General features: G+C 39.2%; 1 protein-coding gene across 1 annotated transcript in view; it reads right to left on the bottom strand.

Moving 5' to 3' along the window:
* The window catches only part of galnt18b (UDP-N-acetyl-alpha-D-galactosamine:polypeptide N-acetylgalactosaminyltransferase 18b), a 73,776-nt gene that overhangs the window by 38,770 nt on the left and 20,328 nt on the right, over positions 1-14,678 (bottom strand). Inside the window, exons 2-3 of the mRNA XM_069524178.1 lie at positions 4,132-4,327; positions 2,483-2,649 (exon numbers count right to left, since the gene is read on the bottom strand). Coding sequence (XP_069380279.1) covers positions 2,483-2,649; positions 4,132-4,327 — 363 coding nt within the window. The remainder of the gene's footprint in view (positions 1-2,482; positions 2,650-4,131; positions 4,328-14,678) is intronic.

The raw sequence follows: 14,678 nt of genomic DNA, 5'->3' as shown, positions 1-14,678 counted from the left end.
ACAGCTTGGGACATTATCCAATTAAGGCGGAATCAGCTAGGTCAATTTGCCCTTCTCTCCCTTGACGGCGACACATTCTCCTGCATGCTAATGCATCACGGAGGTGAGGCATGACAGTGGCGGATGACTAATATAAAGATGTGGATGCCTGGGAGGGTGGCTGTGGACGATGACCCCCTTCAACAATCTCAGCAGCATCACGGGTCAACAGGCTAACGACATTTAGCACTGATAAGATTCAGTCATGGTAATAATGATAACACTGGGCCTATCAGTCGCACTGTGACAGAGTGCTCAGGCAAACAGGGTGAAATGCCATCAGCAAAATGTCAGTGCATGATTTGGATGTCTGAAGGAGCTGAAGGCAACTGCTCCAAGCTCTCAATTATGTGGTGAAATATGAATTATCAAGAGACGTGATGTGATAATCCGCCTGTGTTAGAATGAGTGAAAGTAAACATTGGGGGTTCCCACGTTTAGATTTTTTAATGAATGGTTAACTTAAGATGTATTCAACTTTCTCGTTAAAAATAGCCTGACGAAGGCGGATCATTCCCCTTCCAACACATTGAGATAAGTTACCAAGACAAACACACGTCTATATTCTGCTCCAGAAAGCTACAGGCTGTACTATATTCTTTGCATTATTGACTTTGGTAAACATATCCTCCCCAGTTCCAGTATTTCCAATGTTGATTGCCCCTAATGGTTGTCTCAGTCCTTTTTACAGGTGGCACAGCCCATTTAAAACTATATTGCCTATAAATGACCTTGGCCCAATCATTACCTTTTTATAGCCTGCGTTCTGTCTTTGTAATGCAGTTTAAGACCTGCACTGTTCACAATTAAGTGGAGTTTAGCTCTTGTGCTTTGCATGGCAGACCAGTCACCTACCAGTATTCTCACTCATCAGTCATCTCAGCAATAACAAGTTAACGGAGCTCAGCATTTTTACATTTTCAGCATACACTGGAAATGATTTAATCCCGATACTGTTTACCCTACATCCGATGCATGCAAATGTGTGAATTAGGGTTGCAAATGCAGACAAGATATGTGCAAACACTCCATCACCTTGCTCGATTGTTATCTGCCTCAGGGAAAATGTCCTGGCTTTGTAGCTAATTAATGTTATTCATCTATCTGTTAAATCCAGTGAACACAGCCTCTAATTAAAAACATTTAAGGAGTCTAGAGGCCATGAGATGAGCAGCACATACCACAGATACAGATTTCACCTCTCAAGAGGTGTCGATATGCAGGATATAGGATAAAGCTGCTGAATATTACTTTCTAGGATTTGACAAACACACATTATAATGAAGGATAAATCTGACAGATTTAACAAACATATATCACATTATGTCTGCTTCTCTATGGTGAAATGGCTGATGTCAGATGGTAGTAATCATGATGCTACTCACAGCTTTTTGCCAAAACAACATTCTCCAACAAGTCCTCACCTTTGGTTGTGCAGTTCCACACATGGCATCATGTCCCTCCCTCAGCAATAACGCAATGCACAAGAATGGCTAGCTGGGTGTGATCATTCATTTCCTTTCTTATAATTCTTTAAAATTCTCTTGAAAACGGAACCCTTTGTTGTGTTGTTTTTTAGACAGTTGCCATGATGCTTGCGGTGCAGCTATGAAACATAACAGCGATGCCAACATGTGAGTTTAATTTACCCTGAATGTGTCCTGCAAGCTTACAACCAGATGGGACCACTGTCAAGGACGTGCTAGTCTACAATTCTATTGTCTTTTATTGCAGAAAAAAATATTGCTGTCACAAGAATTGTTTTATATATCTGTGTTTCTTCTTTTATGTTCACGAAATGTGCTATGGGCCACATATGCCCCAGAAGCTGGATGTTCACCAGCCCTCACGCAAACAAAAGCAGACTTTTTATTTTCACCATGTCAGTTTTACGGCTGAGATTAAATACTGAAGGTAGCTCCATGAGTCCGAAACTCTGACAAGCAGAGACAAGTGGGAGCCCTCCAGTGAGGTTACAGAGGTTGGGTATGGTAGCCACATTATTGACAGTTTTTATAGGGACTATTCTTGCTGTACAGTAGTTCCACTGAATTGTTGTGCTGTGTGGACCTGGACTGTCCAGAGTAACAATGGCAGTGTTTCTGAATTGAGACATTAATGTAATACTATTATTTGTTGATATTTTGGAGACAGATATCTCAAATTGCATCTAACCATCTAAGTGGCCACATAGCACAAGGCAAAAGCAACATTTTCATTTTCATATTTTTACATTAGAAATTGGTTTATTTGGGTGAAGCGACCCTTTCAATGAATTTAAGGGACACACATTTGTACAACTAACTGAAAAAAGATTTTAAAAAGTGCATTTCTTATTACAATGCAACATAAACTGTGCATTTTAACAAACCAAATAAACTATAAGTTCACTATAAGTGAACAGAGGAATTTAACTGCTGTTTTATAAAATGATGCTGCTTACTGTTACTGCTGTTGTCATCCACCAGGATTATCTCTTTGAGAAGATGGGAAGGCGTCCTGTTGATAGCAGAGTGAATGGACCGCAGGATGACAGACAAGGCTTCGTTCACAAAAATGAACACTATGCTCACTTGAGGAAGGTTTAAAGGATAAGTGATGTTTCTGCACCTGTGAAGGATAAACAACAAATTTGTGGTGAGGCGACGTTTAGAGCTGCATCGTGTCTAAAGTATAAAGTATTAAAATTGACGTTGATCCTGAGAAAGTAGGGTAATGTCGGCTTTTCATGCCATAACAGCTACTGGAAAGATGAGAACAGGACACTGTTTTCATAAATGGCAAAAATCTAGAAATAAAGTAATTGTGCTACTGCAATAGTTGTGGGAGATAAATGAATGATTGTGTGGTCAGGTCTGCCATCACTCAAGATCCTCTGTTTCCCTTTTAAGACATTGTTTCTTGCTACATGCTGACATTTTCATTTTTAATCAGTAGTCCAACCACTTCTTCAAGGCAACTGATGCCTGTTTCTTTTTAAGAAACGCAGAAAGAGAATTCTGTAAAAATATGACCTTAAATAGAGGTAATGCCTAGATGAAAGTTTTTGAATCAGATATCCTGATGTTTTTTTATTGCAATGGCATAAATGCGTTGTTTAATCAAAACCTTTGCAAAATAATCTTATTGATATGACCATTTGATTTACTGTAAAGAGTTAATTTTCAGGGATACTGACATCTTACCTGCCATGGCCATTACCACATCATGCTCTGAAAACAGCATGTTCTATATGCGGAAAAACATGGTGCTACATTTGGTACAAGGTGTGTGACTGATAAAATCCCTGGAACAGTTTGGATAAGCGCACAGAGCCAGCACTAGTGTGGATGGATGGTCTGAGGGGAGTTTATTGATGTGCATAGGAGAAAATGCAGATCTTTGAACTGGGCAGACGTTTGCACCAAGATGTCACTGCGTGTGCTGCCGTAACCTTGGTGATGTCTACATGAAAGCTGGTTTCAAATCTGTGTCGCAGTCAACCAGTATGATGGTGTGGAAAACTGTGGGGAAAAAAAACCTTAATCAAGAGTTTTCTTCTGTCGACATTTAAGTAACTCAACTGCAGGTGGCTCTACTGAATGCTATAGGCTAAAGCAAATCTGTTGTTTGATTTAAATTAGATTCACTCTGTGATTTAAAAGGAAACAGCAGCCTGGTAGATCGAGTATATCTATTGATGCTAGGATTGAAATCATTAGTAAGTTACTTGTTTGACATATAACTAATTAGCTATTTTCATAATCACCACTGCAGCTGTTGTTTTCATCACCATTTGTTTGCTCTCTGTCTGTTCAGCAGGATTACTCAACAACTAATGAACCAATTTCCATGTCAGGGTTGGACGTGAGGAAGAAACCGGAGTTGATACCAGCTTATCAAATGTAAGAATGTCTCTGTCTATACAACAGCTAACCCATCTACAGTTTGACAATCTATCAGTTAATACAAGTGATTTGAAGATGGCACAGTGGGCTCTGGGAAATCACAGTATAATGGGCATGAATTTACAGTTGTGTGACGTTTCATAGACACATCCTTAGTCTATGTTGGATCACCAGTGTTTGAGCACCACTCCACCAACCCTCTTACCCTTCAGGCCTCAGGTCTGATGTCGGCCTGTCTAAAGAAAGACGATCACTGAGGTAGCCGTTGTAGCCGTAGTACTGGAACATCTTCAGCGCCACTCGCCGGTTTTCTGGACTCAGATCCTGACCCCAGCGAGCGAACAGTGACGAATCAGAGAAGGACGTGTCCGCCTGACCATCCTCTCTTCTCCCTGGAGTCTCTAGGAGGCAGAGGAAGACAAATAGCATCAGTATTTGTCTGGGCCACGGCTTCTCAACCCGCGGGTGAGTCTTGTGCGAAAGGGGACATTTCAGGAATGTGGAAAAATGATGGCGCTAATAAAATCATTGTGATAAATGTTGTTTTCCTTGTGCTGTAATGTAAGTATGCAGGGTGCAGGTGAGGGGTCTGACTGGCTGTCCTTCTACAGAAGCATGACAAGAAGCTGTTGTGCCCTTGAACAAAAGATTCAATCCCCACCAGAAGAGTGAGTTGTTCTGTAGCCAACTTTTCTCTGTGACCGACAAAGAGAGCAGAAAGTCAACTTAATTTCCCTAAACTTTATCACCAGAGTGAGACGCACAAGTTTGCTTTAATCAAGTGTGATCCTTGTCGGAGAAAGTGTAGCTGTTACCGTGTTTTTCTCACAGTGCATTAGAACCCCTTTAATATTGAGAGCTCTGAAAATGAGAGCAGTCCTGACTCATTTTACGGCCGAGCAGCAGTGACAGCGCAGCTAGGAGAGGCATTTAACAAACACTAGCTCAGTGTGACAATATTACTGCTTGTGGTCCTTATTGATAGACTCAGTTCATGTCCAGACTCCATAAAAACACTGGTAGCATCTGTTAAAAATTCTGTCCTGCTTCCAAGATGTTTTAATGCACTTTACGGAAGCAAACATCGTAACAGCCGACAGGGAGTTGGGGAGCTTAACCCGCAGGCTTGTGCTGTAAATGCCAAGGATGCAGTAGATAAAGTAGATAAAGACACAGTAGAATCATCATGAAGAATATATGCACGGGTTAAAAAAAATTGTAATTGATGATTACAGTGTCTGTTTCTGAAATCTATGTGTACACTTTCTTTGTTCCCTAAATGAAAAACAGCACAATAGCTTTTCACAGGTTTTTCAGCAGCAGTTTCACTGAGTCCTTGTACCTGTTGGGACATTATGCAATGTGTCACAGTCACACTTGAATGTCCCAAAGCTTTACTGTTGATGCAAAACACACTGATATTTCTGGTCTGTGGAGAGCATGCTGGTGACTCAGTGAAGATTTGGACTGAATAGTCACAAAGATTGTTGCTTCTGTTTCGTATATATAAACAAATTTAACCTCATGTAATCTATACTACTGAAAACAGAAGGAAATAATCAGCAGGGATGGATCCAGGGGTGGGGCAAGGGGGGCATTGAGCCCATCTCCCACTAGATCACTTACTTACACTTCTAACCATAAATAAGGTTGTTTATTTTCTAAGCCTTTTAAAAGAACACTATGTGCATCAACAAGGAACAATTTCCAAAATACATTCAATGATGTGCGGCTTTACTCAAAGCTACAGAGCTAACAGTAAACAGGGACTTAAATGTGCAACTTCCTGAATCAGGAGTTGTGCATGGATGTTGGACATGTAATCAAACACTCTGTGTTAATCGTGGCTTCTTTATTGCCCCTTATTTAGAAAAAACCTTAATCTGCCAGTGAATCAGAGATTTTTTTATAACATTTATTAAAACTTATTTTATAAAAATGTATCTAATTGAAAAGGTCAACTGTTAATTTAAAATATTCTAATCAACACAAAATGAAATCTAATGAAACCTCTTGAGTAATAAAAAGACCAGTTCCATTATAAATCTTAAGTATTTCAGGTTGTTGCTGACAGGCTGAAGTTATCAAGGATAATTCACAAACTGCTAAATATAATATAAACATCCATGTTTTTAGTTTTGAGTTAAATTAAATATGACTAGGATGTGATAAAAATGTGATTCCTTTAAATTGATGTTATTTCTCATATACAGTGTTATTCAGGCAGTTTTAAATCTTTATCTGTCTTTTGAGGTTTAAAGGTGAGATCAGGATAAAGATGAATAGACACTAATGACTGCAACTAAAATCGTTCTATCTCTGGCATAAAATTAGTGACAAATGAACATAAACTTAGAATCTTCAAATACCCACAACATTACTGTGAAGGGAGAAGCCCATATGCAGAGGATAAGGTTAAGTTTTGAGCAGATTGGGAAAGATTAATATTCATGAGAAGACTGTTTTAACATGCGAGTGACAAACTGTGTGATCCAAATAAGAACTGACACCACAATATGGAGGCTGGTGTGAGGAGGTTACATTATGAATCAAAACAAAAAGAACTGCCTGTGAAAAAAGTAGAAGCTCAGAATATTTTATTTGGAAATTGAACAAAATGACTGTCAGTACTTAGTAATTTAGAGAAAATCAATTTTGTATTGCAAGTTTAAAGGAAGAATTCAACATTTTGAGGAAATGTGTTTATGTCATGTTGCAGTGAGCGACATTTATTTAAATATTTAAAGTATTCATGCAATCCCAAACTAAAAGCATTTTGGGGAAGTGGGTGTGACACCCAATCACTATTTTAGGAGGTATCGTTACAATTCTGCGTACAATGTATGATCCAATATAAGTTCTTACTGGAACACTGTGTGTAAATTTTAACAGGGTAGTGCTAAGGTGGAAAATGACATTGAGGTTTTACAGGCTTCATCACTTTAGTAGCTACGAGCAGACTCACTGGCTACAGGCTGCAGCTGGAAGACAAAGACTCAGAGGCAGAGAACTCACTGGAGGTAAGACTGAGTTCAAATGTCTGCACTGACAGTCCTAAAGGTCATAAAGGCCAACAAAGCAAGAAGGAGGGTGGCAAAAACCCACAGAAGCAAATACAAGATGGTGTGGATCCCTTCCAAGCTCAACCTATCCTAGGATTCATTGCATTTTGGTGACGAACCGTTTGTCAAAGCGGTAATGACACCTGCAAGTGAAGAGACATTCAATGCTCGTATCACGCTTCAAATCAACCCAACAGCTGTTGGAACAAATGTAAAAAAAAGGTGCAATATGACTTTCTTGTTGTGTTCAACTTCCGCTCTGTTGCTAGGCAACAACAATAAGCACAAGCTCATGACAGCCATCACGGAAAGTGTCTGTAGACCAGGCCGTCTCTTTTCCGTTTGGCCTTCATAGTCTATGCAGCCCACAAAGACCACGTCCTCTGAAGGAGATGGCCCTAAACTGGAAGCTGGGTAAACAAATATAAAGATACTACTCTTCCCCACATAACGTTAGATTGTAGTGATAGAGTCTGCATATGTTAAAGCTCTAGCTCTAAAAGTTACCACTGATATATTCAGAGCTTAAGGTACAATACTAACTGTGACATTTTGGGAAACAACACAGCTTTATATGATGATTTATGCATTTTAGTCCAAAGGTGTTACAACCACAATAAAGAAATACCTGTGGAACCAAATCGGTCATATTTACAAACACCACATGTGGACCAGTGTTGTGAACAAACACTTATTCATCTTTTACAATGAATTTTACAGTAACATAGCTGAAGAAAAAAGTTAACGAACATCCAAGTTGAGAGAAAAGTGCAGCGTGAACGTGAGAAGCCTGAGGCGGAATAACTTCAGCTGCTCACATTCAACACAGCTGTCAAAGTTTCTGTGCTGTGGAGCAGAGGAAAAGTGTCTCAGCTCTTTAGAAGGCAACGCTGTGATTAGACTAAGGACAAGATAAAAAGTTCTGAGTCTTTCAGTCCTCGCAAGTTCGCCTGAAGGCCCATTCATGTGGTGGGGATTAATTAAGCCTACAGAGACAGTTCGCACAGAAGTGAATCCCTGAAGCAGCGGTTAGGCCAGGTTAGTGTTGTTTGGACAAGGTAACCTTGGCAACTGTCTGTTTAGCATGTTGTGTAAGTGTCATAACATACAATGGATGTCCGACAAGCATGTTAGTGCCTTTGTCATGGCTCACATCAAAGAAAACCATTTTTCATGACTTGTTTTTTCATTAAGCAGGTCATGTGACTTACGTAACCTTGCTGTTTGCAGAAGTGTTTCCCCTTGAGTACACATTCAGTCAACTAACCTTGGTGCTAACTCAAGCAAAGCACAGCCAAATACCTGAGGCACAAACTGGTGTGTGCGTGTGTGCATCCGTGTGTGTGTGTGTGTGTGTGTGTGTGTGTATGTGCAGACAGGAAAAGTAGTCCCTAAGCTTCCAGGCGTGTGTGGATAGCAGCACTAAGTGTGCTCCCATTGCGTGCACAGCACAGCAAGGCAACAGTCTGCCACAGAGGAGAGAGAGAGCAGCAGGAGAAAAGATTTGCACATTCAACGTGCACACACTCATTGTCATTAACACAGGCAAAGACAAAAACTGCTGAGGAACAAACTGAAGAGGAACAACAAACCTCCGGGCCCTGCATTAGCTTTGTTTTTAAATGCACGGCAGCACATGGTAAATTATTAAATTGGATCTCATAAAAGTTAAGTCCACGGTAATGAAACAGCAGGACGCACAAAAACTCCATCAAATTATATTTATTCATCCCCTCCTGCCAGTCCAGAGGAAAATATTTTGAATTATCAATCTCGACACCTCATTAGATAACTCTGTCTCATGCTATGCTAACTCGCGGTCATTCAGATGGAGACCTTTTATAAAGATGCTGTAGGCCGGAATTTTTTTACTCTGAAGCCGACACTTTAGTCTGGGAGAGAAGATGGAAACATTTGGCCGATGTAACAGTTTCAGTGAAAATCAATGAAAAGGTAAAATCTCGGTCAGAGGATCTATACTGTACTAAGTACCTGTAAAACAGATGCTGGACTTAGGACTTAAGCAATGCAAGGAATGTATTTATTAATTTTATTCAACTAAAGGGGTCAATCTCTCTTTTTCTCTTGTGTCCAAATATCAAAACAGTTTTCCATTGTTGATATATAGTTGATAGTGTTTTTAGAGGCCTGAGATACAGTGTGTGCATGTTGCTGTTCTACAGAATGTAGGTAAAAGGTGAAAACAGGTAATGTTGTGTGTCATTATGCTATAGCCTGAAGGCACTGTAACATAATGGTGCATTGCCAGTGCTTCAGGTACATTGCAGACCAGGCGTCTGAAAATGAAAGCACATCTGAAGCAGTTGATGATGCAGATTTTCCATGTCTATTGATCAGGCAGATACTGTTGATGAAAGCACAAAGGCTATGCTGGCTCAGAAGTCATCAACCTATGAGTGACATGGCCATGAGACAATGGTGTAATTTGATTTTCTCTGCGCATGAATTTAGTTATTTCCATTTATTGACCAAACGTTGTTTCCCAGAAGTGTCGCCAAAAATCACATCAGTATATTTTTATTTCGATGGTTACCATCATAAAAAAGAAGAAAAACAAGAATTTTGTGGAAATATCAGATAGGCTCTTGCTCCGCTTGTGTCGGTGTGGGATGTTTGATTGACAGCTGCTGCCAGTCTGTACAATGTTCACCGCAGAGAAGAAGAGAAGAAACAAACTTGCTCTGTAGCGGCAGCACAAGTCATAAGAACACATCATTTTGTTCATGGAAGTAAAGAGTGAAGAAAACATCTAAACAGACCTAAGTCACATTAGCAGATACATTTACATATTCTTTAATGTGCTGAATCTGAGAAGCTAATTAGCGACCGCTTGTCCGGTCTGCAAACTGATGTTAGCAGTGCACGTTTCCTTGGTGAAACTTTGTTTACTCTGAGTTATGTACCAGTGAAGATGGGTTTAAATTCCTGCCTCTGCTGAATTATTCTTATCACCAGAGGGGATGAAATCTATCCCACTTATATTGATTAATGCTAATTCAACAAAATGCCTTGAAAACCTGTTCAAGTAAATCGCTGTGAATTGAGAAGAGTATCGAGCATGAATGAAAAGAATTGGACATGGACTTTCACTGTTGACTGTTTAATAGCTCTACTATTGATTTTTGTAACTTATGACATAGTATATATTTTTCTATTAAATATTGAAGTGAGGTAAAGGCAGTATTTTGACATGCCTGGACGAGTAGTAGTAGTACTGAAAGGGGGGATTTAATTCTGGCATGTAAAAGTACCATTAAGCGTTTGTTTTGTTGTGTATGAAAGTATCTCGCATGTGTCTGCATGAGTAAAGGACAATATTCCAGCAAAAGAAGGAAAACCAAAACAAGATGAATTTTAGGGTTGATGTAAACAGCCAAACCATTTCTGACCATCCCTACAATATATAAAATACATGTTGTTACAGACACCAAATGGCAGTTAACTTCTGTTTTACCGTATTAACATTGGCAGCTTCTCTCTGTCTTATTCAACCCAGGCTAAAGTAACAAAACTGAATATTTAAGTTAAGTCAGATGAGGATCTTTGTTAGACCAGAGACAACTTGAAAAATGGCTCTGTGCTTCTCCTGATTCCTTTGTCTGTAAACGCCCTTCAATTAAAGCAGACAGTTTGCAATTCATCCTCAGTCGTTTTGTCATTTTACATCCAACTTAATGATAGCGGAGTATGACGCCCAAACATCAAACGCTGTGGTGCAGTCAGAGCATTCATTGTATATTCACACTGACAGAGAAGGAGGAGAAGACCTGGATATAGATTTGAGTGACAAAACAGATCAGCCACATGAAACTTTCAGGATACAGATGTTTCTACAACTTGTTATCAAAGATGCTGTCAGCTACATCAAGTATTTAAAAAAAAACCTCTCCAGGTTCAAGACACTTTTAACAATAGTGCAGAAAATCCCAAGAATTCTGCCACAGACACGTTTGACCTTTTTCCAGATGCATTACCATTGTTTTTTCAGTCGATTCATTAGTGGATTATTTGTCTACTTATATCATTGTTGTTATTAAAGTTATAAAGGGTTTGTCTGGTCTTCTTAACTCCAATAGTTCACTCAAAAATAAATGTCACAATAAGTCTGCAAGTATTCTGGGAAGTATCATACACACAGCAGATTGAAGGACGCTTATCCCAAAGCCACCGGCATTTTGGGCTGGAAGAAAAACCAAACTGAACAGATAAATCTGCCATCGTAACTCACTCCAGACCTCACCTATACACAACATTAAAAGCACAGAGTCTTCATTTGACTCATTAAACCCCTGATCCTCAGTGGAGTGTATGAGCTGCTGTGAAACAACTCAGCAAAAACATCATCATTCATCAGGTAATAAGCCATCAAGCCGTTTCCATGCATAGTTTGAATATTAATTGGAGCATCATATAGTAAGCTAGGCTGCTAACTAAATCATGGGATCAGCAGTAATTATCACAAAAGGGTTAGTCACACACACACAAACACACACACACACACACACACACACACACACACACACACACAGGATATTGAAGCCCAAAGAAGAAGCATTAAAAGTAAAAATTAAAGTAAAAATTCTCCCAGTTTAGAAGTTGGGTGGTGGCACACGACATTCGCCCTGATAAGAATTAAACATATCGGCTACTGCCTGTATGTGACTAACCAGTGCTGAGTCTTGCTAGGATAAAACTCAACTGGGTGCAAATGCAGGGGGCCCAGAACAAAAAGTTGAAGTTCTTGTAGGACCCTGCTGGTTCCTCCAGTGCTTCCAATGAACAGCAATGAAGACAGATTCTTTAGATAAATGAAACCATTGTGGGGAACGTCTCAGCTTCTTACTTCTTTTCTATTTCCAACAACTCAAAGTTACATTGTTCCACTTCACTATGGAGGCACATCATCTCTTTAATGATAAAACACAATGATTTGTATTTAGTGACAGCTTGACATACACGGCCTCTTTCACACAGATTCTTTAAATGTGTAGCCGTGTTCAAAAACAGTCTTTTTTATTCTAACTTGACAGGTGAACTGATGAAGAGTGTTTCAGCTCCGTCAGTTCAGAAATACTGTTGAGATAAGACTGCTCTTATCTTACAGACGCTCACGCTCTCATCTCTTTATGACTGAACTTTTTGTTCTTGCCGTCACCATTTCAGCTGCAGGTGCAAGGAAATGTTGCGAGTTGGCTCCTAACGGAGGCTAAATGACACAATTACAATAAATTACTCCCATTTTATCCTCTTTGCACTGGCTGCCTCTGAGGTTTAGAATCAATTTAAAGATTTAATAGATCACCGCATCGTCTGGTTCCAAATCTAATCTCCAGTCCCCCAAGAACGAGACAGCTAGGGTCTTAGATCTTCGAGAAATAACTTCCTGACTAGTCCACAGAAGACCGAGGGGAACTAGAGCCTCAGCAAAGTCTTTTTATCATATGCATACATTTATATAACTGGTTTTCATCTGTGTATTCAGCAGCTTCTTATTGGTACTGCATAGAAGAAGAGAATGACGCAGGCCGCAGTCAGTCAATTCTACAGTTATATTACTGTAAGGTTTTAATTTGTGCCTCAAATGTCAGATTACGCATCATTATAAACTACACAAGTGGTTTCATGACAGAAATGTTCTGCAGGTCAAACGGTTTTTGGAAATCACAGCTCTAGTTTAGGGGGATTATTACTAGATGAATGTCAGCTCACTCAGTGTTGGTATAATTTATCACATTCTACATTTAATTTTACATTTAATTACAGTGCACAGTCCTGTGTTCATAGTACATCTTTATTTAATTGACAGTTTATTTGTTGGGTGCACACAATTTTGATAATATTCTGTCTTTTTCTGTAACAATTCTGTCTTTCTATTTAATTTGCAATAGCAGTTACCCTTTGTTTGTACCAAGCCTCCCTGGTTTGTTAGCAGGAGTATGCAAAAACTACTGAAGAGATTACCACAAAGCCTGTTGAAAGGATGGGTCAGGAAAGAAGATATTACATTTTGGTGCAGAATGGTAACAATCCAATCATTTTTTTGGAACATTCTTTAACATCTTTTTTGACACATTTGTGATTTTCCAAACAAATATAGAGATCTTGATGAAAAAATAGGAATATCTAGAGAACTGATATCCATGATTGTTTGTAATTTGGTTGCGGCTTGAATATATTTCAGGGGCGGAGATGTATGCTATTTCTCTTTCTTTCTCGTGATTGAAATGCAAGTCAAGTAAACTGATAAGCATCTCATAAAATAGCTTGTAATCAAAGTGAAAACAACAACACAACAATAATAAATCAAATTAATTAGAATAGAGGATAATATTCTTGACATCCCAAGCCCGACCAACAAATTCATGTAGAGTTAGAACATACACGTTTGTTTACCAACTGCTCTTACAAACTGACTGACCTCTGCACATACTTTCACTTTATACGATGGTGTTATTCTTTGCTCACTTGACAAACCCTCTTCACTGACAGTAAATACAGCTAATAACCAATTAGTCTATTTACTGGGTGGGAGGCTGCGGCCACCGCTGTATAGATGCTGTACAGGAATCTGTGAGTGGCTCCGAGGGAGGGGGAAACTCTCTCATTAGGACGCATCAGTAGTTGGCACGTCACACTGACATTTTCCTCTCGAAAGAAGAGAGGGATGCATAGCTTTGTCTTTCTCTTTGTTTATTCCTGAGAGGGGATATGCGGTGGCAGAATTTAGACAGAGGGTCATGTTTACTTGCAGCAGCCTTTGTCATCTCTCCTCATTAAAGTGCTGAAATCACTCATACTCTTCAGAAGGATACAAAAGCTTTCTTTGTGCTTTTTCATCCTGGAGCACGATCCTCTTCTAAACCCAATGCCATTAAATCCAGCAGATTCTGAGCAACAAGCTGCAATATTATACTTCTTTTGAACAACAGACGATATTATGAAACGTTGCTTGATATCAAGCTCCAGACATTTTACTCCTGCGACACATTTTCCATTTCCACTGTTCAACTTGAAAAGATGGATTTGTCATTCCATTAAATCCAGTCAGCAGAGATGTCTTTTCTATAACCTTCTATCTGATCTGACTTCCTCTGCACTCAGCCTTTGTGTATTTTTACTTTTTATTTTAAGTTTCATCTGCGCCCTGCGTTTAACATCAGCCGTCCTTCACGGGGGTTGTTTTCTTTATAAATGGCTGTCTGGGGAAGAGCCTCGTCTCAGAAAAGCACTCATCAGTGTGGGATATATAGCAATGCTATTTCAGAATGTTAACCCGAGAAAGAAGAAAATAAACTTAAAGGCATGTGAAAAAAGCACAGGGTGAAGATAAGTCATCAATCTAGCAAACAGGGATTTCATATTTCTGACCCAAATATAGTTATTTGCAGGTGAGGATGTTTTAAGTGTAACCTCTCAAATACTCAAAGCAAGAAAGAAGATTTTTTTCCTTTAACATTTCCATTAAACCAATTTGCTTGAGTTCACTTTATGCACTAACACAACAGGACGATAGGAGAGCCTAACACCATGACAAGTAAGAAACACAAATTGAATAAAGAAAACACACAACATTTGAACTGTCACTGTTTCCATTTTTAAATATTTCAAAAAGGTCATAAAACAACAATGAAAAATGTAGGAGCAGTAGAACAACAACAGAGGTCGTCAA

Source organism: Paralichthys olivaceus, chromosome 1 (genome assembly GCF_024713975.1).
Source record: "Paralichthys olivaceus isolate ysfri-2021 chromosome 1, ASM2471397v2, whole genome shotgun sequence".
NCBI classification, from domain to species: domain Eukaryota; kingdom Metazoa; phylum Chordata; class Actinopteri; order Pleuronectiformes; family Paralichthyidae; genus Paralichthys; species Paralichthys olivaceus.
Note: the sequence above shows the minus strand (reverse complement) of the source record. Positions and strands in the feature narration are given on the sequence as shown.